The 27,098-nt window shown below is 45.7% G+C and overlaps 2 protein-coding genes across 2 annotated transcripts in view; one reads left to right on the top strand and one right to left on the bottom strand.

Moving 5' to 3' along the window:
• Positions 1 to 414: 414 nt before the first annotated feature.
• The window catches only part of LOC117422896 (alpha-N-acetylgalactosaminide alpha-2,6-sialyltransferase 1-like), a 31,984-nt gene continuing 5,300 nt past the window's right edge, over positions 415 to 27,098 (bottom strand). The window contains exons 3-9 of the mRNA XM_058989964.1: positions 8,961 to 9,129; positions 8,207 to 8,372; positions 7,060 to 7,198; positions 3,610 to 3,713; positions 3,427 to 3,510; positions 2,362 to 2,461; positions 415 to 1,412 (exon numbers count right to left, since the gene is read on the bottom strand). Of these exons, the coding sequence (XP_058845947.1) occupies positions 1,242 to 1,412; positions 2,362 to 2,461; positions 3,427 to 3,510; positions 3,610 to 3,713; positions 7,060 to 7,198; positions 8,207 to 8,372; positions 8,961 to 9,129 (933 nt within the window). The 3' untranslated portion in view covers positions 415 to 1,241. The remainder of the gene's footprint in view (positions 1,413 to 2,361; positions 2,462 to 3,426; positions 3,511 to 3,609; positions 3,714 to 7,059; positions 7,199 to 8,206; positions 8,373 to 8,960; positions 9,130 to 27,098) is intronic.
• On the top strand, positions 15,819 to 20,612 carry LOC131697935 (zinc finger and SCAN domain-containing protein 21-like). The gene is made up of 2 exons (XM_058989965.1): positions 15,819 to 16,538; positions 20,356 to 20,612. Exons 1-2 carry the CDS (start codon positions 15,860 to 15,862, stop codon positions 20,364 to 20,366), a joined length of 690 nt encoding a protein of 229 aa, XP_058845948.1. The 5' UTR covers positions 15,819 to 15,859; the 3' UTR covers positions 20,367 to 20,612.

Genomic DNA, 27,098 nt, shown 5'->3' with positions numbered 1-27,098 from the left:
AGTAATTGAATCCTGGCACAGCTGTATATATAGATGCATGAATCACTCACTCAGGGATGGTGTGTTCAGGGAAAAAGAACAGGAGAGAGAAGGAGAAAAATAATAAATATAACAACTGCTACTCGCGCGGGAGCACCTGCACGATACTTGTTTTGGTTCATCACTTTTGTTTGTCTGTCTATTTATTTTGGACAATGTGCCATTTTGTTTGTTTAAATCTTTTATTTATAATAAAGTGACACAACAGCGCAATTCACTCACCACTCTGTGTCCTGCATTTTCTGGCCTGAGATACCCAGCAGCCAGCCTGTTCACACATGTACAAACAATGTAGGTGTACAACAGAGAAAAGGTTGTAACGGTTTCCAAAATGTATGGAATACTGTCAGAAAATAAATAGATTCCGGACACAGCTCAATCAACCAACAAACAAGTGTATTGTACAGAAACATTAACGATATAGATACAACATTTACAAGTAACCGAAAATAACCCCAGACCAACACCCCACAAATATATACACAGTCCCGAACAGAATAGTCAAGTTGCTGTAGTTCCTCAAATTGAAAAACAAGAAAAAACAATAAAAAACAAAAATAATCCAAAATCTTGAAAAAAAAAAAGATTGGTTAGATCTCACCAGGTCTAGGGAAGCTGTTAGTGTAGAAAATCATTGGGGTTGCTGCCCATCCAAAACTTTTTTCTGTTGTAATCCAACAGAAAAAGGAGGATGTCACCAAACTACTCTTTAAAACTTGTTTTTAGTACTTTTAATACTTTCTTTTTTCCTAAAAGAACCTTATAACCTTTTTTTTTTAGTAGATGAGTTTGGTTAAAATCAGAGCAGCCAGAAACCTAACTCTGTTGCCAAACACAGAACAAACACACCCCTCCCCCGATGACCACCTGACCTTAATAAAGGGAAAAAAAATGTGAAAAACAGGTTGTTTTCCTAATAATTTGGCCACCTGTAGACAGACCTGGAGGCGGAATGGGAAGGTACTGGAGCCCAATGGCTCCTCTTAAAGGGATATTACACTTTATGTATTTATTTGTTGTTTTTCTCATTTAAAGCTTTCAATTTAATGTAACAGTGTTACAAGGTAATGAGACAAATTTGTTTATTTTTTGCAGAAAGTAGCTGTAATATTCTTACTCCCATTATATTACCTTGTTATTGACAAAAGTAATATTATCACAGTAACGCATTATGTAACCCCCAGTTCTGGTGGTAGTTCTCTCTATCTCCCGTGATACAGGTTCATGATTTTAGCATCATGCAGTTTCTTCCACTCCTTGATTTCCAATCCAAAGTCGTGATTAACATAAAACACAGTTTTTGTCTTCGTCTTGTCATAGTAGTGGTTTGGATATTTGGCATAGTCTTCTGTGATATATCCATAGGCATCGACCTGTAGAGATAAATGAAGAAATGGTTGAGAACAACGAGTTGGTGTATGTGTGTTTTGGGTGCTGTGTGGACAACATTTTTGGGGTTCCGTTTTTAGTAAGCAAGGCGAGGGAAAAGTGAATTCTACATTTGCTTATCTGTCCCAGTTTGCTGGAGGATAGTGTATAATACAATGACTAAGCTGTCTGTGTTCGTGTATCTCAGCAGACCCAAGGAACCAGGGGCTCCTGTGATAGAGAGAGAAAGGATCGATGCTGTAAATCTCCCTCCCGATTAGAAAGGGCGCTGTGTAAGGGGGAAGGTAAGCTGCCTCCTAGATCTGCCACCTCGGTGGTAGGTGGAAACCGGAAGGTGACCATATTAGGAGGGGCGCGTAGCTGCAAGTACTCAGGACGATTCCATTGCTGTCAGCTGCGGGGCAGCCCTCTATTGGAGAAACCAGGCGACGCGTTGATTGCAGGGAGGAGTTTTCTGGGTACAAAGGGGAAGCAGCTACGTCAGTACCTCTCCTTGCGCTGAGACAATAATTGACCGGCCGGAGCTGGTGTAAGTTTGTTTTTGTTACGTGTTGTTTTTGTGTTTTCATAGAGGAGCAGGAGGACAGGAGGCTGTCGCTACAGAGCCAGCATTAACCCCAGAGCACGCCCCTCATCGCACAGCACAACACAGCACAGCGCATGCACCACTGTCCCCTTTGGAAAGAGCGCAGTTTCGTGCACGGAGGAATGTGGTTAAGGAGTGTCTTTTTGTTTGTTATTTTTGGAACGTGGACCTTGTTTTGTTTTGCCCCGATTACCATCTCTGGTATGAAGGTGTATTATTTTTGTGAATATTTCTGTTCTTGTTGGATTATTAAATTATTTGATTTGGGAGAATACGTTTGGACATTTGCAGTCTTTTCCACCACATCATTCATCCTGTCACAGTCCCCCATTCCCAATCGTACTTACAACATCACAGAGGTGCAGAGCCAGGAGCAGAGCGAAGGCTCCGGTGGTCGGTCTGTAGATGGCCCAATCTATTCCTTCAACAGTTTTTGATTTCAAGAACCTGCAAGTCAGATGAAACAGCTCAGAGTCACTTTCTACAGTAGCAGAGGTTCCCAGCCTTTGTGGTCTGTGAGTAAATATCAGGGGGTCCCTATAAAATAATGCAGCTCCATCTCCCACACTTCCAAACCATTCACTTGCTACTCAGTAAACACCACAAGACATTTACACACAACATATCCAAGATATGCCTCTTTACAATATCCTGCTACCTATTAATCCTGAATAGTTTGTAGCATAATTCTGATATTTTGATTCCAAGCAGGCTGTGGTCCATGAAAAAATACTTAAAAGCCACTGCCAATGAACATTTACATGTACAGTAAAACCTGTCCAATCCAGCGTTACTGTAAAAAAATCTAATACTGTACCTAAAAAAGGTGAACATTTTAAAAATAATTATTACTGTACTTACAGTATAATAAACACAATAATGCCTCAGCAACTCTGTACCTGTTATTCACACTAGCCTGTCTAAACCATTCCCATAGCATGCAGCATTCAGGCGCTTTCTGCCGGCAAACAGGTTTTCTTGTTGTTGCTTTAAGTAGGCATAGTTCGGGATGAGAGACAGCCTCCGTGCCAAGCCCCTATCGAAGTGCTTTGTCCCTTCCCTCAGCATATACATTCCCAGTATTCCAATCACGTTCACAACAATGCCCACACCAGAATCAACATCCCTCCATTTCCCACTTCTCCGCTTTTACAGATGCCCCCAGGATTATATATGTGGGGGTCTTCAATTGCCCCAAAATATCTATCGAGCGATAAGCCCAGTGGGAGAGAGGCCCAACATTGTATCTATACACAATTGTCATTTTTATGCATTCCATACACAAGCTCCAGGTCTTGTGTGTTATTGGGCTCGTCATTTAAAAATCTTCAGGTACATAGTAGTTCAAATGTTTTTTAGAAGGGTATATCACCACAAGATCAGAAAGACACATAAAGACAAAAAAGAGGTACCTGTTTTTAATGTATCTGTTAAAATCAGGGTGAGCAACCAAATACTTTTCTGGTGTGAAATCAGTCCCAAAATACGACCTTGGCCTAAGCAACAAAAAAAAAAAACTATATGAAGAAAGTTACACAAGCAAACCGCTTTTTAAAAAATATTATATTCATAAAGAGACACAATAATAACCTTACCTCATTTTAAGATAGGGTCCTCTGGAAACCGTAGTATTCAGCAGTAACGCTCTTAGCCATTGGTAATCCCTCATACCTTCTGTAACCATGATGTATTTTATTTCCTACAAAAGGCAAAGTGAACAGAGTCTGTTTTAAAGCAGCACACAATTGCAGCATTCAGCATCATTCTACAGATGATTACTTGTATCATTGTTCTGCTATCACTTCCTGGTGTTTAATGAACCCCCATTGCCTCAGTATAGCTCACAGAGTCTCAATCCAGAGTTATTTCCCAGCACAGTTAAAACAGACACAGCACAGTTAACTTATGGCAATGCCTTTGCTCATTGCCATGAATATGAGTGCGCTTCTTCCCAGAAAGGGATATTAAACTAGACCCTAACCTTTAACTTCTGAGTTAAATAAAGAATGGTTCACTAAAGAGAGTCAATGTATGAAATACAGTTTTATAAATCACTGTTTAAACTCCTTAACAGCCTCGACACGTTTCATGAATAGCAGTTTTATTTCCAGAATCAGGGGGCCATCTTAATAACGACTCTCGGGAGTCTCTGGACTCCCTTTTATTATCTCAATCCGGAAAATCAAGTTTATTGGGCCAGATAACGCAAGGCTGAGATAATGAATGCCTTTAAACTATCTAAACATGATATGAATCACAACTCAGACTGCACCCAACTGATTCAGGTGTATATGCATACGAGGTGAGATAATAGCTGATAGCGTTCAAAATCATACAAAGGGCAACTGTACTGATTAAAAATAATAATTGTGGACAACGTCTTAAAAATGAAGGCAAATTGTTTTGAAAGGGAAAAACAAAATAAAACGATTTGGCACTAAATAATGAGAAATGTATTAAAAACTACCACATGATTACTCTGTGACTATAGTACTATAGTAAATATTCAAAATCTTTATTATATGGGTTTTCTTTATTATTGTTATTTATTTTTTAATACATTAAATGCATCCAAGACAAACCTGTACAAACGGGGCACTAAATCAGAAACATCCAATTCTATGACATGATTAAAGAAGTATGAACTCATAATGTAATGCTTTTTAATACAGAGGCTGTAATGCGGTGGTATATTTTTGAAGACGCTTACACTGTTTTAGTGCCCCATCCAGACAACTTCACCCGGCATTCACCCACTCCCCAGATATGCTGTTTCTACTGTTCCACGGGATATACATGATATTTAAAAAAAGAGTTTAAAACTTCTCAGTTTCAAAATATCTCCCAAATCCACCGGTGGAGGGCCTGCTTCAGAGTCGGTCCCTTTAACAGAGATTAGAAAATGATTAGAAAGAGCTTTCCTTTAACCTGATTGGTCAATATATACCACGTGGTAATCCGGGGTACCCTGGTCTCTCTCATTCATATTACGTCATAAGAATATTCCTGGTTCCTGCTAAACAAAAATAGGTACGTGTGCAGGTGGACATTCGCAGTTAAAACATAAACGAAATACTACTCGTCAGGCGTGTCAACAAAAACTAGAAAAACGACTGCAGAGACTCAGCATCTTCTAACAGAAAGCAGGGTGTACGGAGACCTGTTGGATGACCCGAAAAAAAAACTGCTGCAAGTTCACGTGTGCCCAAACAAACCAGAATTCTGCAGTTCGTCCTTGGCAAAGCAAAAACAGACGATAACGGAAGGTTATTTGTAAATAGTTTCCAGTGATTAAAAATTGAAAAGGCTACAGCCCTAGTGTTTGATTTGGATTTATTTTTTGTCTAGTTAGGAATGACTGCTTGTTCTAGAGTTTCTTTCAACAAGTTATTTACAGTTTTCAAAATGTTTACGTTAATAAATCTTTTTTTGTATAAGTAACTATATTTACTTGCAACACACAACATTGCAGGCAATGTGACAATCCAAAATTATACATCCTAGTGTTAATACTTTTATTTATTTATTTTTTGTTAATGGTTTTGCTTTATGTATTTGTGCCAATGCCAAAAATCAATAATTTGACAACTGTTTACAAGTGCAAGCCGAGAAAGAATGTAATTATTCTGAGCTCCCTTCATACGTCAGTTGCCATCGGGACTGTTGACAGGAAAAAAAACGGAGACTGGATTTCTACAGTGACACAAAGTACGGAGTGGACGTTTTAGACCAGATGGCATGTCAGTACTCAGTGAAAGCCGGTTCTCACCGGTGGCCAGTTGCTGTTTTTTACAATGTACTGGACCTGGCAGCCATCAATTCCTTCGTTTTGTATAAGGAATACAACGGAAAAAATATCAGTTAGCCACAGAGCATTTTGATTAGAAAACTGCAAAGCATCAGGCAACTGCAGCTCAACCTGGATTCAGTGCTGCACCGAGTGACACGCAAGAGAAAACAATACCAGGTAGCTAAATGCAGTACAAATAAAACTCCTGATATCTGTGCCAAATGTGAAAGAGCAGTGTGTGGTAAATGCACAGGAAAATGTGAGAAGCATTACATCTGTGTGGAAGGTGCTACGTCAAAGTTCGGCATTCAATAAACAACATGTCCAATGATCAGCTAGAAAGTGCTTTGTATCTCACCTCCCTGTTGTACGTCAGAGTTCGCCACCTCCTGCCCAGCCTCCATCTGTTTTTCAGCTTCGTCTAATGGGAAGGGCAGCTATCCTGCTCCCCTGCCCATGGATTCCCTACAGTCAGCCTCTCCAATATAGGCAAACTACATTATGGGCAGGGGTACCTCGAAGGCCAAAGATGGATTGGAAATATGTATAACGTAGTATTTGTTGTGTAAGCTTTAATAATTATTGTTCTCTATGGCAAAAGCTTTCCTGACTGAAAAAATCACATTCTTTTGTATATTTAGCTGCAGTATTTATTTGTGTTTTTTAATTTTTTTCCGCTCTGAACAACTCCAACTAATGTTAATTTAAACAAAGCTTTGTGAGCTCAAAGCTCCCAATTGTGGTCAACGTTAGTGCAGTAGTGTTTTATTTTTCGAATGTCATTATTGCATGGATGACAGCAAACAGATTTTTTTTTTTTTTGTTTAAACATTTTTTGTTGTTGCTGTTGACTTGTCAGCATTCAAAATAACACATTTCAAAATGCCGTATTGACCAATTACAAACATGCACACACTCAATCACACTTGTCAAACAAGTGCAACCAATTTGTCCCCAACATTGTGATTTGTGGAAAGCATTTTTTGACTTTTGCACTTGTAGGTGGACTTGCATAATTATTCTCAACTCTGCAGCCTCCAGACTTGAGGAAAAAACACTTGTGATAAAAATAAAAAATGAGCAAGAGTTGTTTTTTTTTTTTCTCCTGCAATGCCCATTTTAAATTTCACTCGCAGGCACAACTTTTTCTAAAGGCTGAATTGAGTTGAAAAAATCCCTGCAACTGCCTGTGCGAAACTCACATCTCATTTGAATATCTGACCCTAAGTTTTTAGTATCAAGTCTCGATCTTTACCTTATCCATGGGTACGTTGGTAAAACCTAGTTCCTGATAACCCCAGAGAGACGAGAGCATGGTTTGAGCTGTGTGGACATAAAATGAGGTTCTCACTCCAACATCATCTTCAAAGCCTTTGATAACAGCCCCGTTCACACTGCAGGAACACAAACACATCGGTCTATATTGTCTTTATATAAATATAAACAGTGTGTGCTAGGTGATGCTAAAAAAGGGACAAATTGAGTTATTCTGTTAATGAAATACATTTTCAAAAATTGTTCTGCATAATAATACAAATCCATGATTGATAAATGAGACAGGTGTGCTTTTGTTAAACACTCATCAACTGCCTTTCTATTCTGCATTAGAACATTAGATGACTGGCAGGCATTTCAAATCATTTACAGCAAAAGTCTTTCTAAACCCTTCTAGTTTTGTCCGTTTTCCCCCAATATTTATTATCCTATTAGAGTGCCCCGCCCCATACAGTATATATAAACCAGGCTGTGCTTGGCATTATGGAAGTTGCTCCTGTTCTCCTGATTGATAGGATATTAAGCTTGTTTAGGTATATATCAGTAACGTACATCCCTGTCATGGACACTAGCATCATGAAAATGCAGACTACCATAACATACATCCACAGAATGAAAAAAGGTACCTGATACAAAAAAAACACACATTGTGGATGAAGACATATTGCACCATATTTTCAAAGCATTTACTCCAGTCTTTAATTAATTACAATTAAAAAATAAATAAACCTATTTATTTGACAAAACTAGAGCCAGGCAACTAAGTTATATATTTCAAGTTCTCTTAAGCACTCTCAGTGTGTTTTGTTTTTCATTTTGTAACACCAGCCCTGTATTTCTTCCTAACTTTGAAAAGTCAGGCCACATATTCTCAATCAGATGCAACTATTGCCTTAGACTCCATTTTGTTTTTTGTATTTTGTTATAGAAGATATTTTTCCTGAAACAGACAATAATAATCAGATTTATACTCAGGTGTTTGAGGGTTCTATGAGATCAAATATAGTCATGGTTGAGCTGACAATGGCCCCGCGGTTCTTCTACTGAAGTAGCTGAAACATGTATCTTTAACAGAACTACTCTAAGACCCTACCCTGGATTAGCAAATACTCTAGAGCACTTCGTACCGGAATATGTAATCATGCGAGTCGATTTCAGCACCCTTCCGAGAGCCGTTCAAGATCCCTCCATTCCCAACAGCGGCACAGCGGATACAACCGTCATTCCTCTTGGGACTGAGCAGGACTTTCTGTTCCTTTAGCCCAGGTATCAATTCCACAGCCTGTTTGACTTCTAAAGAAACATGAACAGGACAGGAAATTAATTCTCACTAAGCCACCAGCACCACTTCTAGCTTCTAGCAGCACCTGATTTCCATGCAGGTTCCATTCCAGTACTAACCAGGGGTAACCTTGCTTAGCTTCTGAAATCTAATAAGATCAGGCTACAGGGATACAGGGGTTTGAACAAAGAATTTCTCCCTCTATCAGGTAAAAGGCACATAATAATCCAGACTAGTAGCATGCTTTCAGACCAAAGGAGGTCACCTTAGAACAATAGTGCTGGTCCTGTGGTGGCCACATCACAAAGACATAGCTCACTGTTTGCAAGCGATACAACATGTATGTAGTGCATGTCACAAATGCAGTGGTCCTGCATTGATTTTCATTTTTCATGAAGACCTTTACAGAGGCCCTTGCTGTGATGGAGACTTGCTCTGACACCAACACCACGTCATGCATTGCACATCCTGGTATTCCATGCAGGTCATCCATCAACGTACTAACCAAGACCAAGTGTGCAAATCAAGGTAGTATGGCTACAGACCATCCCTAGGAAGGCCCTAGGTGTGACGGAACCATTTCCAAGCTCATTCCTCACCTGTGTAGTTAGTCCCCATCCATCCATACGGAGGGTTGAAATGTTCCAGCCTCTTCCACTCCTCATCATTAAAGTGCTCTTTGTGCATGAAGAGGCTGATGTCAGGGATGAAGAGCTGCTTAAACCAATCAATTTCAGCAGACCTGGACCTTATAGACTCTGGGCAGGTCTGTAACAGAAACATTGCGAAAATGTAGCAGGTTAGGGATGTGAGATAAGGTTGGAAAGGAGAAGTTCCCAAAATGCCAACAGTGTAAATGTTAATTATAAGATGCTTCTGTCCAGTAAATGTACTAATTTTCAAAACCCCACAGAATATAATTATCAAGGTCTTTTACACCAAAATAAAGTTTGCAACAGTTTGTTGTGAAAAAAAATCTGTTGATTTATAAGAAAATGAACAAACAAGAGGAAGCCATTCAGGGCATCTAAATTTGTATTGTGCATTTGGGTCATAGATTTTAAGTATACCTTTGCTGAGTACAAACAAATGATTCATAATAATTCATAAGTAATTTGCTATAAGTTGTATTCAGAGTTTTATGTGTCATTGCATGAGAAAACCAGGCAAAATCTGGGAAATCAGGAACATGGGGGTCAGCCAAATCCCTCCATATTTTGTATTTAGGGTAGGTATGGGGATGTGATGGGGTGCCAGCTCGCTCCAATAATTTGTGTTTTGTTATTATTATTTTTACTCTTTTCATTATGTTTTTGTGATTCTTGTTTTGAATTGGCAGGGAGGGGGTTAAATTCCTCCCTATAAAATACATGTGAGAATGTGGCTGGATCCTTAAGTGTTTAATTGTTAATTATTAGTTAATTGGGCTCCAGCCACAGACTATAAAAGGGCAGGTGAAACCCTTTGTGGGAGAAGAGTTTTGGGGTGAGTTTGTTTGTTGGTGTGCTGTGCTGTGCTGGTTAGTTTTTTGAGAGAGAAACTGTAGTGAAGGCTAATGCCCAGCCTACATTTCTGTTTTTTGTTTGAACCTTTTTGTTGGCCCTTGTGCCTATTTATTTGATTATTTTTTTGTTTAATAAAGATCATTATTTTGCCCCTTCCACTGTCTCTGAGCCTCAAACCTCTGTCATCCTGCCACAGGGGAGCTATGATTAACCATATAATATGAGATTTCAGATGTTTTTAGTTTCTGAGATCTGGGAGCTCCCCTAGTGGCCATCCAAAATATACATGTTCAGATCTTAAAATTGACTGATTTCATACTACTGTTGTGACAATTCTAAAAAAAGGTATGACTTCAGCTCCTGCTTTTAATGTTAGTATCAAAGGAGATCTCCAACCAATAGCATTTACAGCCCTTGTCTTTAAGTTATGGTGGTAGTATCGGCTTTCAAAGTTCGGATAAAAATCTCAAAACATATTTCTGAAAAATTGGCTCATATTGAAGGGAGCAGGATGCTCACTTACAACAACTCTAAGAAAAAAGCTTGGCAATTTTGAATAAAGGCATGTGCCCTCTTTTAATAGAAACATTAACATACATGGGATGTTAATACAGTGAGGGCTTTACAGGGGGCTCTTTGGGGGACACATTTTGATTTTGGGAAGAATACACATATCTGATTTAAAGGCTAAAACTGGGTGTGTTGTGGGTAAATATCTTACAATTCAAATTAAAATCACTTGTGGTCATGACCTTTACTTAGAAATATCAAATGAATAGCTTTGGAATCTTCATAGTGGTTTCAAGAATGCTGTGATAGTGGTGTACCAGGGAGTTACAACAGTCATTCTGTATCCAAATGTCATTACACCTTAACATAACCAAATTAAATCAAAATATGATTTATTTTTTATCATTCCAGGGGCTGTTCCATCAAATTTGATCAAGGTTTTTATTTAATTAACTTTATGGCCTTCCACATACATTGTTTAATATTCTGTTCACTTATTTGTATATTCTTTGTTCATGGTAGATTGAGTGACTGATTAAACCTCTCCCACATGAGTCATTGAGAGATGTTATCTCCTTGATAGTCCTTGATGTTATCGCATTGATCAAGGCCTACCTCCAAGCAGAAATGTCACATACCAGATTACAACTCTTGTCTGTTTTTTTGTTGATGAGTTACAAGAGCTTATCCCTGGATTAACAAAGTGGCACATTGATCGGGCTAGAGCATATGCATCAGTGGCAGGGCCAGGAAAACCAGTAGAACGGCAGCAAATACACAGGACGTGCCTTGACCCAATTAAGACTGACCACTTTCTAGCATTCCTGATGAGGCCTCCTCTTCTTCAGGATGTTGCGTATGGAACCAAAACTTTACACCTTGACTCCGGAGAAAACGTCATCATTCCTGCAGCCATACGGACCCTAATACCTTCAAGGATAACCCAACAATATATCCAACATTACAAAAGCATTGGTTTGAACCTCTCTGTGAGTGAACACTGTTCAAAATGATTGAAGTATGTGCTGCTTTCAGCAAAAGTCACTACAAGGTCTGGATTATATCACAACAGATGGAGCTGAAGCTCTTGACATGCTCTCTGAAGTTGTTGATGTTCTCATGTTGAACGGGGCCCCAGCAGCATGGGCAATGGCTATAAAACAACATCTGAAATCGGGCAAACGCATTTGCTCTGAGTGAGAAAGGGAAGGAGGCATTTGCTATACAATGCAACCACAACCATGATGCTGATTGTGATAGATGTTCTGAGATAGACAACTGTCTTGAAGAGATGGAAAACATGATGAGAAAGGAAGGGTTTCTGACAGAGGAGCAGAAAAGTCATATTCAGTTTGATTTTGAGCAGTCGTCAATTGCTATACACCATTGGAAGGCTCACTTGCTGCGTGTGGTCAATCAGGAGTTTGCAAAGCAAGTTGTGCTAGAGCAGCTTAATAACCATTCTGTTCTGATCATCATGGATTGGGCAATGAAGCTATTGCCTATGCGATACAGAGAGCAGATGATAGAGTTCTTTGGGAAGCGTGGGAGGGGCTGGCATGTGTTAGCGGTCATCACCAAAGGAGAAGATGGAAAATGCAATGTGGAGTGCCTTGTCCATGTGTTCAACAACTGCAAGCAAGACTGGTTCTCTGTTGCCTCTATTCTAGAGCATGTGCTGTCAACCATCAAGGCTGAGAATCCCTCAATGTCTACAACATTCCTACGGTCAGACAATGCTGGCTGTTATCACAGTGCTTCATTACTGTTATCCTTGCCATCTATGGGTGAAAGGACAGGCATATCCATTTCACGCTATGATTTCTCAGACCCTCAAGCTGGAAAGGACATTTGTGACAGAAAGATTGCATCCATGAAAATGCACATTAGACGGTATGTGAGTGAGAAACGCAATGTTCTGACTGCAGAGGACATGAAAGAAGCCCTAGAATCGCACGGTGGTATCAAAGGCTGCAGAATAGCGGTTATGGAGGTGATGGCAGGCAAAGAGCATAGAGAGCAGAGGTTGGAGGGAATCGGGGCATTGAATAACTTCCAGTTTGAAGAAGAAGGTGTGAGGGCATGGAAAGGCTACAACATTGGCAAAGGGGTTATTCCTCTACCAGAGATTCCCACGGATGTCACAGGAGGCCACATCGCTAACTGTAAGTCAACCGTTTGGTCCTTCCCATTCATTTCAAGGACAAATGTCATCCAAAAGACTGGGTACAAAGACACTATTTCAGTGTCCTGAAACTGGATGTGTGGCAGGCTTTGCAACAAGTGAAGAGCAGGAAGAGCACATGGATGTTGGACAACATTGTCGAGAAACGGAGAGGGAATCCACTTAAAATCCACTGATAAAATTCGAAAGAAGTGGGCTCAAGCTATATCCGGAATTTCTCAGTTTGGACCAGAGAAATTCAGCTTTGAATTGTCAATAGGACAATCCACCATCCCAAGCAAATCCAAAGAGGAAGGCTGGGCTATATGCTCAACTATGAAAGGTCAGGAAATGTCAGAAAATGTTAAAGTATCTGCTTGACATTTTCAATCAGGGGGCCAAAATTGGCCAAAAGGCCAATCCTACCAGAAATGACAAAGGACAACTGCTTTTCAAAACAGAGGAGTGGAGAACAGCCAGACAAATCAGTGGCTATTTTTCACAACTAGCCACTGCACAGAGGCGTCAACAAACACCTGACTCTGATGATTATGATGACCCTCAAGAGCTGGAGGCATTGGGAGAGGAGGAGGATTGGCATACACTGCACAAGGCAGTCTATGACCAAATTAACATTAGTCACCCTCTCATGTATGGTCAAACCAATCTCTGCCACTTAGCCAAGACAAAAGGTCTAAAGACTCTAAAACAGAAGCAGTTAAAGGACATTGCAGACCATTATCATCTCCCAATTTCAGGACCTAAAACAAGAAATTCCTTGGACACTCTTGTTAGCACATGTTCATGTGTGGACTGAATTTGCATACCTATGTTGTCTGTGGTTGATAGACAGATGGTCCATCATTTCTGTTATTTATTAGTTTGTTCAATTTTAAAGATTGATGGTCAAGGGTACAAAGGTTTTATTAGTAAAAAAAAAAAAAAATAAAAAACAAGCAGCAAACATTCAACAAATCATGTCGTCATAATTTCAGTGACTGTAAATGTTATAGAGTCTATTTTAGTGTGTTGCTACCCATGATGGGTTGACAATTATTATAATATGTAAAAATGTGATGTGGGGTGCCTTTGAAATTATTAAAAGGTCCAACTTTGGTTATGTTAAGGTGTAATGACATTTGGATACAGAATGACTGTTGTAACACCCTGGTACACCACTATCACAGCATTCTTGAAACCACTATGAAGATTCCAAAGCTATTCGTTTGATATTTCTAAATAAAGGTCATGACCACAAGTGATTTTAATTTGAATTGTAAGATATTTACCCACAACACACCCAGTTTTAGCCTTTAATTCAGATATGTGTATTCTTCCCAAAATCAAAAAGTGCCTCCCAAAGAGCCCCCTGTAAAGCCCTCACTGTATTAACATCCCATGTATGTTAATGTTTCTATTAAAAGAGGGCACATGCCTTTATTCAAAATTGCCAAGCTTTTTTCTTAGAGTTGTTGTAAGTGAGCATCCTGCTCCCTTCAATATGAGCCAATTTTTCAGAAATATGTTTTGAGATTTTTATCCGAACTTTGAAAGCCGATACTACCACCATAACTTAAAGACCAGGGCTGTAAATGCTATTGGTTGGAGATCTCCTTTGATACTAACATTAAAAGCAGGAGCTGAAGTCATACCTTTTTTTAGAATTGTCACAACAGTAGTATGAAATCAGTCAATTTTAAGATCTGAACATGTATATTTTGGATGGCCACTAGGGGGGCTCCCAGATCTCAGAAACTAAAAACATCTGAAATCTTATATTATATGGTTAATCATAGTTCCTTATAACTATCCTAAATACAAAATATGGAGGGATTTGACTGACCTCCATCTTCCAACCTTTGCCAGGTTTTCTTGTGCAATGACACTTAAAAAATGCATTGAATCAGCTCCTGGTTAAAAAAAGTAATACATTTTTTTCTTTCAAACAGATAGGTGTCAGAATTATTGGCACCCCTAAAGATTCTTATAAATAAAATCAAACAAAATTAAATCTGCATTAACATTCTACTTCTTTAAGTTCATCTCAGTCTTAAGGAACTGTATTGTGGCCTTCCATGGCTTTCTGTTTCACTGGGGTATAAAAATGAGGTAACACGCATATGAAATCCATTTGTCATCCATCACCATGGGGAAAGGCAATTTGTTGACCTTCATAAATCAGGCAATGGGTACAAAACAATAGCTAAAAAACTAAATATACCACTGTGACAGAGATCGAATGAGTCTTAGTGTTAGATCTCCCTCTCGACCTGTGAGAGCACGGTATACGAGGAACAGAGTACCCTTAATGAAATGGCACGACAATTTATTCCGTAGGGTAGATGGAAGTCGGTCAGTTCGGAAGGGGGCGGAGCCATGGCACCCGAGCTCAGTGACCCAGACGGTAAGCGGCGTGGCATCCGAGGACTGGAGGAGCGGATGCGCTCGTTAACCTCGGGGTCATGGGCGAGGGTATAAATAGGGGGCATGGCTTGAGTGATCTGTTCCTTTGCATATGGTTAAGTTAAATAACCGAGAAGGAGCCCGTACTGTGAGGAAACCGTGAGTGTTCTGTGTCTGTGTATTAACACTGTGTGTCTTGTGTGTTATTTGTCACAGAGGATTACTGAGCACGATCCGGAGCTGCAGCCGCAGGCCAGCGAAAAACCCGGACTTCACCACTCACCTTTCACTACCAACTGTCTTTGTGTTTGCACCTTTTAGCACTTGAATCACGTCTTTTGTGTTCGTGTTTAGTGTGGGTGTCGGAACGGGACTTTGGGGTTGCGGGTCAAACCCGCGGGATTATAAATTAGAAGTGATACACGCCGCTGTATCACTTCCAGCACTATTATCATTTACAGGTTTTGCCTTGAGGCTCTGGACATTTACAAAAATAAATAAACACCCTTGCACCTGTACCAACGTCTGTCTGTGTGATTCTTCTGCACTGCACTCACCTGCACGTCATTACCACTTTGCCACACGTGGTCGTCAGAAGTAAGAGATGGACTACGCCACACTGTCGGCGCTGCTGGAGCAGCTGGACAGCAGACGGGAGGGGGAGGAAAGACGGAGAGAGGAGAGGTACACCGCGCTGATCGAGAGGGTCGGGCTGGCAATACCTCCCACAGCATCAGCGGAGCGCGGCTTCATAGCGCCCAAAGCCAGGACGCATAAAATGACGGCGGATGATGATCCAGAGGCATACCTGGTGGCATTTGAGCGGCTGGCTACCACCGCGTCATGGCCCCGACAGTTCTGGGCAAGCCAGCTGGGACCCTGCCTGATTGGGGAAGCGCAGGCAGCATACCAGGCAATGGGGGATGACGACGCCGCTCAATATGACCTGGTAAAGCTGGCTATTCTCCGCCGTCTGAATATTACGGAGGAAACGCACCGAGTGAGGTTCAGGGAGTACAGGAGGTCCCCGAACGTACGCCCCAGGGTGGTCGCGCAGAAGCTCTGTGACCACATGATACACTGGCTCACCCCGGCGCTAAAAACAACTGCCCAGATGGGGGAGGCCATCGTTATTGAGCAGTTTTGTCATGTGGTCGGCGCCGAGACCCAAGGATGGATACGGCGCCACAACCCCGACACCCTGGAACAGGCAGTCAAGCTCGCTGAGGACTTCGAGGACTCCCTGGTATCCGCCCAGACCGGGCTACTCACCCCACCTCAACGGAGCGGCCGAGCCCCACCTCCTCTCTCTGCTCCATCAGCCCCACCACCAGGACCGGTTCAACGACCTCCAAGAGCACCAACCCCAATGGGCGACCTTGCCTCCTCTTCATGGAGACCAAGGTTGGCCCCCAGCGGGGGTAGAGGTGCTGCCCCTGCCCCGTTGCCATACCAGCAGCGGGACAGACCATTTAATACTGTGCCCTCCTTTCCCCCTACCTGTTTTAGGTGCCGCCAGCCGGGACATCAGGCTAGGTCATGCCCATCTGCGATGGAGTGTGACGTGGCCGTCTGTAATCTGGCATCTGAAGCGGGTAAGCGAGGGAAAAATGGTCGGGAGGGGCCTTGTATTGTTAAGGTGATTTTTGGAAATGTGAAGACCCATGCATTAGTGGACACAGGGTGTGGTCAGACCTTAATTAGAGCATCTCTCTTGGGCGGTATGGTGTGGCAGCCACAAGGTCAGGTGGCGATCTCCTGTATCCATGGAGACACGGCAACATACCCCACACTAAAAGCATATTTATCGGTCGGTCCGATGAAACGTTCCCTGGTAGTTGGGGTAGCGGAAAGGTTACCACATCCCATTATTCTGGGTCGGGACTGGCCCAACTATAAAGATTTATTGAAATTAAGGGCAGTCCCGGCCATACACGCAAATGTGGCAGAAAAAGTAGAAGGGGAAATAATTGGTAATGTTTTTCCCTTTCAAGCGGAAATGTTCTCTTCCCTATTCCGGCCAAAAAAAACAAACAAAGAGAGAAGGCTGCGGAAATGGGAGGGAGCGTTAATGAGACAAGGCTGGGGGCTGGTGGGAGCCTGTTATAACGGTGAAAAACGTCAGTCAAAGGGGGTCGGAACGCAGTGTGACCGAGAGGGCGAGGTTACTGGGCCATCAAGGGCAGATGTTACTCCCGCCCCGCTCAATATACCGGACATGTGGCACTCGAATGTGAACCTAGTGTGGGAGCAGGACAATGACCCATCACTGGTGCACATTCGGGGACAGGTCCGGTCCATTGAAGGTAAGGATGTTGAAGGCGCTGGGGCACTAGTATTTCCACACTTCATTATCAAGGGGCAATTACTATATAGGGTAAACCTGGCCGCGGGCACAGGACATCCTGTAACACAATTATTGGTTCCCCCGTCTTGTCGGCTGGAGGTCATGAGGCTGGCGCATGATATCCCTTTTGCGGGGCACCTCGGAGTTGACAAGACAAGGGAACGGATATTGGCTCGATTCTTTTGGCCAGGTGTTTATAAAGAAGTGTCGAAATATGTAGCCACATGCCCAGACTGCCAGAGAGTAGCGCCGGGTCGAGTGCGCCCCGCCCCTTTGGTCCCACTGCCGATTATTTCCACCCCCTTTGAACGCATCGCAGTGGACATAGTCGGCCCTTTGCTACCTTCTGACTCCGGGTATACGCATATATTAGTGGTGGTAGATTACGCAACGCGATACCCAGAGGCAGTTCCATTGAGGTCCACTAGTGCTGCTGCGATAGCCAAAGAACTAGTGCAGATTATGGCAAGAGTAGGGATCCCCAACGAGATATTGACTGATCATGGAACTAATTTCTTGTCAAACACGCTACAGCAGGTATATAAATTACTAAAAATACGTCCCATCAGAACGTCGGTTTACCATCCACAGACGGACGGTTTGGTGGAACGTTTTAATCAGACTCTAAAGGCGATGCTGAGACGATTTGTGAATCAGGAGCAAAAACATTGGGCATCGCTTCTCCCCTACCTCCTTTTTGCAGTGAGAGAGGTGCCGCAGAGTTCGACAGGGTTCTCCCCCTTCGAGCTCTTGTACGGCCGACAGCCTCGCGGCATCCTCGATCTGTTGAGAGAGGGGTGGGAGGAGCACAAAGGCTCGTCCAAAAATGTAGTGCAGCATGTGCTCCTACTGAGAGATCGCCTAGATTTGGTCGGTCGTTTGGCCCAAGACAATCTCAGATCGGCTCAGCATCGACAACAGCAGCATTACAATCAAAATGCATTAATCCGAACCTTTCGACCTGGAGACAAGGTAATGCTGCTACTTCCCTCAGCGGAATCCAAACTATGTGCTAAATGGCAAGGGCCATATGAGGTGATTCGGGCTATAGGAAAGGTGAATTACGAAATTAAACAGCCCGATCGCCGTAACAAAAAAGAAATTTATCACATAAATTTATTAAAGCCCTGGCAGGCAAGAGAGGTGTTATTTATAGCCCCAGGCAATATAGAGGATGATTTAGGGCCCGAGCTAGAACCCTCTAGCACAAAGAACATTTCGATGGGGGAACAGTTACTTCCTGATCAGCAACGTGAACTACGTAGGTTAATTGAGGAATTTAGCGATGTTTTTTCTAACACGCCCGGTAGAACTAACCTCGCTGAATATGACATTATCTCTCCCCCAGGTGTCACAGTGCGAGAGAGACCTTACCGGGTCCCGGAAAGTCGACGGAGTGGCGTTCGCAAAGAGGTATGGGACATGCTCGAACTTGGGGTGATTGAGCCTTCCAGGAGCGAGTGGTGCAGTCCAATTGTGATAGTGGCCAAAAAGGACGGCACCAACCGCTTCTGCGTTGATTTCCGCAAGGTAAACGCTATTGCCAAGTTTGATGCATATCCCATGCCTCGGGTCGACGAACTCCTAGATAGACTGGGGACGGCGAGGTTCATCTCCACTCTGGATCTGACGAAAGGATATTGGCAGATCCCGTTAACTCGTAGGTCTAGAGAGAAAACCGCATTTTCAACACCAGAGGGGCTGTTTCATTTTACAACCATGCCGTTTGGGTTACATGGTGCGCCTGCTGCCTTCCAGAGACTGATGGACCAGGTTTTACACCCACATCGTGAATATGCGGCAGCGTATATTGATGATGTGGTCATTTACAGCTCCACCTGGCGAGAGCATTTGGCTAAGATCACAGCCGTCCTTCAGTCTCTAAGGGCAGCCCGGCTGACAGCTAACTTGCGAAAATGTGCGTTTGCCAAAAGAGAAACACAATATTTGGGATTTGTAATGGGGAATGGCAGGGTGAAACCTGTTGTCTCCAAGGTCCAGGCCTTGGTAGACGCGGCAATCCCCAAAACCAAGGCTCAGGTGCGGTCGCTACTGGGGTTAGCCGGTTATTACCGCCGCTTTATCCCCGAGTATGCCACAGTGGTTAATCCCTTAGTTGACCTCACCAAAAAGAGCGCACCAAATTTAATTAAATGGTCAGAAGAATGTCAGGGGGCGTTTAATACTGTTAAGCAGAGACTTTGCCAGGCCCCTGCTCTCATCACTCCAGACTTCACTAAGAGATTCATCCTCCACACCGATGCTTCGGATGTCGGTTTGGGTGCAGTCCTGTCTCAAATGGTAGGCGGAGTAGAACACCCTGTTCTGTACATAAGTAAAAAAATGCTCCCTCGGGAGCGCAACTACTCCGTCGTCGAAAAAGAGTGTTTGGCCATGAAATGGGCTACTCACTCTTTAAGATACTACCTGCTGGGACACTCATTTGATCTTGTCACTGACCACGCCCCACTCAAGTGGTTAAGCACAATGAAGGACAGCAATGCCCGGATAACTCGGTGGTATCTGGCATTGCAGCCCTTCATGTACCATATGGTACACCGTGCAGGGAAAGACCACCAAAATGCGGATTATTTTTCCCGGGAGGGGGGAGTAATGGGAAAGGTAGGTTTAGCCGAGTGTTCCTTCGGCTCCACTCTGAGCGGTGGGATATGTGACAGAGATCGAATGAGTCTTAGTGTTAGATCTCCCTCTCGACCTGTGAGAGCACGGTATACGAGGAACAGAGTACCCTTAATGAAATGGCACGACAATTTATTCCGTAGGGTAGATGGAAGTCGGTCAGTTCGGAAGGGGGCGGAGCCATGGCACCCGAGCTCAGTGACCCAGACGGTAAGCGGCGTGGCATCCGAGGACTGGAGGAGCGGATGCGCTCGTTAACCTCGGGGTCATGGGCGAGGGTATAAATAGGGGGCATGGCTTGAGTGATCTGTTCCTTTGCATATGGTTAAGTTAAATAACCGAGAAGGAGCCCGTACTGTGAGGAAACCGTGAGTGTTCTGTGTCTGTGTATTAACACTGTGTGTCTTGTGTGTTATTTGTCACAGAGGATTACTGAGCACGATCCGGAGCTGCAGCCGCAGGCCAGCGAAAAACCCGGACTTCACCACTCACCTTTCACTACCAACTGTCTTTGTGTTTGCACCTTTTAGCACTTGAATCACGCACTGTCTTTTGTGTTCGTGTTTAGTGTGGGTGTCGGAACGGGACTTTGGGGTTGCGGGTCAAACCCGCGGGATTATAAATTAGAAGTGATACACGCCGCTGTATCACTTCCAGCACTATTATCATTTACAGGTTTTGCCTTGAGGCTCTGGACATTTACAAAAATAAATAAACACCCTTGCACCTGTACCAACGTCTGTCTGTGTGATTCTTCTGCACTGCACTCACCTGCACGTCATTACCACTTTGCCACAACCACTTACCACTATTAGGGCAATAATTAAGAAGTTCAAAACCACTGGAACAGTGGTAAACTTGCTTGATAGAGGACGCAAGTGTATCTTGCCCCCTGGGAAATCCAAGGGCCACAGTTGGAGAATTACAGATCTTGGTTGCATCTTGGGATCACCAAGTCTCCAAATCTACAATTAGACGCCACCTCCATGTCAATAGGCTATTTGGAAGGGTTTCCAGAAAAAAGTCTTTATTGAGAGAAACCAATAAACGTAAGCGCCTGGAGTTTGCTAAATGGCATTGGCACTTCGATTAGAACCGGGTGCTATGGTCAGATGAGACAAAAATAGAGCTCTTTGGCCATGCACACCAGCGGTGGGTTTGGTGTCAAAAGAAGGATGCATGTGCAGAAAAGAACCTCATACCTACTGTAAAATATGGTGGTAGATCTTTGATGTTATGGGGCTGTTTTGCTTCCACTGGTCCTGGGGCCCTTGTTAAGGTCAACGGCATCATGGACTCTACCCAGTACCAGGACATTTTAGCCAAAAACCTGGTTGCCTCTGCCAGGAGGCTGAAACTTGTCTGCAAGTGGATCTTCCAGCAAGTCAATGACCCCAAACACACATCAAAATCCACAAAGAAATGGTTAATTGACCACAAAATCAACATTTTGCAATAGCCATCTGTGACAGGCTGACCGGGGTAAGGAGACTCAGAGTCAGGATGTGCAGGGAAAATAAAAGACTTTTAATTAAACAAAATACACAAAACAAAAGGCACAATGGCCAACCAAAAAGACAAACACAAAAACAGGCTCTAAACAAACTATACCAAAAATAACCACTCACTCTCTCATACAGGTCTTCTCACTCTCACAAACACTCAAAATAGGCTGCACCCCATCACACACCTCCCCTCCTTGTGCGCAGCACAATATGGCCTAAATGGCCACCTCCCCCCTTAAAGTCCCCAAATCGTCTCTTCTGGTGCTGGGGAGAGGGCAGAGGCTTCCCCTGGCCCACAAGCAGTCCGGTGGTCCCAAGCAAAGATAGTCCGGCAGCCCCGGGCCATAACAGCAGACCCTCGGGAGGCGACGGCGGCAGCGGACCCTCGGGAGGCGACGGCGGCAGCGGACCCTCGGGAGGCAAACTCGGGAGGGGAGCCCCTGGCCATGAAGGTGGCAGCGGGAGCTCCACTTCTCCCTCGTACTTCGTAACTGGTGATTCCCCAGGCGATGCGGAGCACCAGGCAACCCTAGGTGAAGCAGGACCCTCGGCGACCCCAGGCGAAGCAGAACCCTCGGCAACCCCAGGCGAAGCAGGACCCTCGGCGACCCTAGGAGAAACAAAAGCGGAGCAACAGGCAACCCCAGGCGATGCGGAGCAGCAGGCAACCCCAGGCGATGCGGAGCAGCAGGCAACCCCAGGTGATCCAGACGTGGCATCCCTGAGCGGAGTGGCTGTGGCATCCCTGGGCGGTGCGAGGCAGGCATTCTTGGGCGATGCGAGACAGGCATCCTTGGGCGGTGCGAGGCAGGCATCCATGGGCGTGGCCAACAGTGCAGGAATCTCCGGCCAGAGAGCCGGCTCCAGCTCCTCTGATGGCGGAGGCGGGAACAGCAGCTCGTCTCCCTCTGGTGGCGGAGGCGGGAACAGCAGCTCCTCTCCCTCTGGTGGCGGAGGCGGGAACAGCTCCTGCTGCTCTGTTCCTAGCGGTGGTGGAGACAGAGACAGCTCCTGCTGCTCTGTTCCTAGTGGTGGTGGAGACAGAGACAGCTCCTGCTGCTCTGCTCCTAGCGGTGGTGGAGACAGAGGCAGCTCCTGCTGCTCTGCTCCTGGCGGTGGTGGAGACAGAGGCAGCTCCTGCTGCTCTGCTCCTGGCGGTGGTGGAGACAGAGGCAGCTCCTGCTGCTCTGCTCCTGGCGGTGGTGGAGACAGAGGCAGCTCCTGCTGCTCTGCTCCTGGCGGTGGTGGAGACAGAGGCAGCTCCTGCTGCTCTGCTCCTGGCGGTGGTGGAGACAGAGGCAGCTCCTGCTGCTCTGCTCCTGGCGGTGGTGGAGACAGAGGCAGCTCCTGCTGCTCTGCCCCTAGCGGTGGTGGAGACAGAGGCAGCTCCTGCTGCTCTGCTCCTGGCGGTGGAGGTGTAGGAGACAGAGGCAGCTCCTGCTGCTCTGCTCCTGGCGGTGGAGGTGTCGGAGATAGAGGCAGCTCCTGCTGCTCTGCTCCTGGCAGTGGAGGTGGCGGAAAGGCTGCCGACTCCTTCGGCAGTGGTGATGGGGCTGATGCTGGCCACTCAGAGGGAGGCTGTGGCGGTGCTTGCTCCCTCTGTCGTGGCGGCTGGGCTTGTGTGCGCCATGCTTCCTTCAGCAGCATGAATAGAGGCTGCTGGGGGACACCAGCATCCTGCCCTTCTCCCCCCCAGAAAAATTCAGGGGGTTGAGCCTGTAACTCCTCCCCTTCTGGCTCTGGAGATGGCAGTAATGGCTCCTCCCCTTCTGGCTCTTGGGATGGCAGCGATGGCTCCTCCCCCTCTAGCTCTCGGGACGGCAGCAGCAGGTGAACCAGCAGGCATGCTCCCTCTGCTGGTGGCGGCGATGGAGGAAGAGACAGCAGGTAATCTTCCCCTGCTGGTGGAGGTGGCACCGACTCCTCCCTCTCAGGCCATGGACGCACCGACTCCTTCCTCTCAGGCCATGGACGCACCGACTCCTCCCTCTCGGGCTGTGGACGCACCGACTCTTCCCTCTCGGGCTGTGGACGTTCGGGCTCCTCCCACTCGGGCTGTGGACGTTCGGGCTCCTCCCACTCAGGCTGTGGACGTTCGGGCTCCTCCCACTGAGGCTGTGGACGTTCGGGCTCCTCCCACTCGTGCTGTGGATGTTCGGGCTCCTCATAGTACCGGAAGGGACAGGCGGCAAACTGATGTTGCTGGTTACAGAGGGGGCACAACAGTGGTGACCTACAGCTCCTCGGGTACCTGGCCCTGATGTACTCCTCCTCCTCCCTGTCCCTTGCTTCCCGGTCCATCTTCCACCTCATCCTCTCTTCCATTTTTTCCCTTTTTTTTTTAAACAAAACAAAAATCCTGCACTACTGCTCCAAGTCTCCAGAGGCGCTATCCCACTCTGACACCAAATGTGACAGGCTGACCGGGGTAAGGAGACTCAGAGTCAGGATTTGCAGGGAAAATAAAAGACTTTTAATTAAACAAAATACACAAAACAAAAGGCACAATGGCCAACCAAAAAGACAAACACAAAAACAGACTCTAAACAAACTATACCAAAAATAACCACTCACTCTCTCATACAGGTCTTCTCACTCTCACAAACACTCACCCACTAACATACCCAACCACTCCCTTTTATACAGGTGCCTGGGCTAATTGGGCAATTCGCCCAGGCACATTCCACACATTCCTCACACAAACTCACTGAACCACTGTCACAAAGACGGCCGGAGTGGGTGGCGTCAGACCAGAAGCAGGAATTCACAGACACAGACAGTGGTTGTGATGAGCTGAGTGCAATGGCTGCACTCAGCGTTTATTAACAAATAAAAGGTTTGCAACAACAAAAACACAGGACACGGCACTACACGCCAAAATAAAAAGACAAACAAAACGGACTAGACAGTAAACAGACAGACAGACAAACGAAACACGGTGAGTGAGACAGTTCTTTCCTTATTATTATTATTATTATTATTCTTATTATTATTCTTTTTACCTCCTTCTCCACACTCGTTCTCCACTCACCGAACACCTAACCACGAGTGACTAAACGTGCATCTATTTATACTGTTGTGCTGGGATTCAATTACTAATTAATTATTCACTTGAATCCCAGCACGTGAATTAATTACGTGAAACCCCGTGTTCACATATTATATTTTAAATGCACGTGCGTGATGTGCAATCCCGTGCCTAAATACAAATATACAATTTAAACACACGTGAAACACAGACCCGTTTATATCCCGTGTACCAATCTATACACCAACATTAACATACGCACGCATATATACAACAAATGCACACAGGGACGGGGCACATTGCCACATATACCCCCCCTTGTGCGCAGCACACATGGCCTCAACGGCCACCTCCCCCCTTAAAAATCCAGCAGTCCAGGACAAAGTCTCGGGCTGGGAAGGGAGGCTTCAGTGGGCCCTTGGCTGGCAATGCTGTCAGCACCCCTGCCGGTAGTGGCACGGCTGACAGCCTGCTGGTCCATGCTTGCAGCGAACTTGCTGCAGAGGATGCTGGTCTCCTGACCTCACCCCCTTCCTTCGTAGCCGGTAGCTCCCCTTGGTGGGGCTCCGACCACAGTACTGCCGGCAGCGAAGAAGCTGCAGTGGGAGCAGGTCTCCGGACCTCCCCCACGATCTCTGGCAGCGAAACTGCTGCTGGGGTTGGTGGTCTCCAGACCTCCTCCCCCTTCTTTGTGGCCGACAGCTCCCCTTTCTGGGGCTCCGGCCACCGTACTCCCCGTGACTGCTGTTCTGCTTCTGGCGGTGGTGGAGGCAGAGGCAGCTCCTGCTCCTCTGCTCCTGGAAGTGGCAGAGGCAGCTCCTGCTCCTCTGCTCCTTCCGGTGGTGGTGGCGGAGGCAGAGGCAGCTCCTGCTCCTCTGCTCCTTGCGGTGGTGGTGGCGGAGGCAGAGGCAGCTCCTGCTCCTCTGCTCCTTGCGGTGGTGGTGGCGGAGGCAGAGGCAGCTCCTGCTCCTCTGCTCCTGGAGGTGGTGGAGGCAGAGGCAGCTCCAGCTCCTCTGCTCCTGGCGGAGGTGGAGGCAGCTCCAGCTCCTCTGCTCCTGGCGGTGGTGGAGGCAGAGGCAGCTCCAGCTCCTCTGCTCCTGGCGGTGGTGGAGGCAGAGGCAGCTCCAGCTCCTCTGCTCCTGGCGGTGGTGGAACCAGCAGGTATTCACCCTCTGCTGGTGGAGGTGGGAGGGGCCAGCAGTCCTCCCACTGCGGTGAAGGTGGAACCAGCAGGTATTCACCCTCTGCTGGTGGAGGTGGGAGGGGCAAGCAGTCCTCCCACTGCGGTGGAGGTGGAACCAGCAGGCATTCACCCTCTGCTGGTGGAGGTGGGACCAGCAGGTATTCACCCTCTGCTGGCAGCTTGGGTCCTAGGGCTGTGGAAGCCCCGACTTCCCTCTCTTCGGGCTGTGGACGCACCGACTCCTCCCTTTTGGGCTGTGGACGCCCCGACTCCTCCCTGTTGGGCTGTGGACGCACCGACTCCTCCCTGTTGGGCTGTGGACGCACCGACTCCTCCCTGTTGGGCTGTGGACGCACCGACTCCTCCCTTTTGGGCTGTGGACGTTCGGGCTCCCCCCACTCAGGCGTAGGACGTTCGGGCTCCTCCCACTCAGGCGTAGGACGTTCGGGCTCCTCCCGCTTGGGCTGTGGACGCTCAGGCTCCTCCCGCTTGGGCTGTGGAGGCAAAACCAGCAGGCATTCTTCCTCTGCTGGTGGAGACGGGGACAGCAGGCATTCTTCCTCTGCTGGTGGACCTGCTACCTGGGCTGCTGTTCCACTTATAACTGCCTCCAGGTAGCTGAGGACCAACCCCACACCTTCCTCCCAGGTGCTTACGGTCTGTTCCCTCGCATATGCCTCCCATCGCTCTCTGTCCATAAACTGCAGGAACTGGACGACTACTGGGATAGACTGGGCCTCCAGCCCAGCATTTTCCAGCATCCAGTCCCGCACTTTGATGGCGTCTTCTGCCATTTTTTTTTTTTTTTTTTTTTTCTTTTTTTAAATCCAAACTGCGGTTCCTGCTCTGGCCTGAGTCCTGGAGGCGCTGTCGATCCCACGCAGGACACCACGTGTCACAAAGACGGCCGGAGTGGGTGGCGTTAGACCAGAAGCAGGAATTCACAGACACAGACAGTGGTTGTGATGAGCTGAGTGCAATGGCTGCACTCAGCGTTTATTAACAAATAAAAGGTTTGCAACAACAAAAACACAGGACACGGCACTACACGCCAAAATAAAAAGACAAACAAAATGGACTAGACAGTAAACAGACAGACAGACAAACGAAACACGGTGAGTGAGACAGTTCTTTCCTTATTATTATTATTATTATTATTATTATTATTCTTATTATTCTTTTTACCTCCTTCTCCACACTCGTTCTCCACTCACCGAACACCTAACCACGAGTGACTAAACGTGCATCTATTTATACTGTTGTGCTGGGATTCAATTACTAATTAATTATTCACTTGAATCCCAGCACGTGAATTAATTACGTGAAACCCCGTGTTCACATATTATATTTTAAATGCACGTGCGTGATGTGCAATCCCGTGCCTAAATACAAATATACAATTTAAACACACGTGAAACACAGACCCGTTTATATCCCGTGTACCAATCTATA

The sequence above is a fragment of the Acipenser ruthenus genome, chromosome 17 (assembly GCF_902713425.1).
Source record: "Acipenser ruthenus chromosome 17, fAciRut3.2 maternal haplotype, whole genome shotgun sequence".
NCBI classification, from domain to species: Eukaryota; Metazoa; Chordata; class Actinopteri; order Acipenseriformes; family Acipenseridae; genus Acipenser; species Acipenser ruthenus.
The sequence above is the reverse complement of the archived record's forward strand: the minus strand, read 5'-3'. Positions and strand labels throughout refer to the sequence as shown.

What these genes read in the sequence shown, in the direction of transcription:
- LOC131697935 (XM_058989965.1), top strand. Translation starts at nt 15,860, where the DNA reads ATGGGGGATGACGACGCCGCTCAATATGACCTGGTAAAGCTGGCTATT.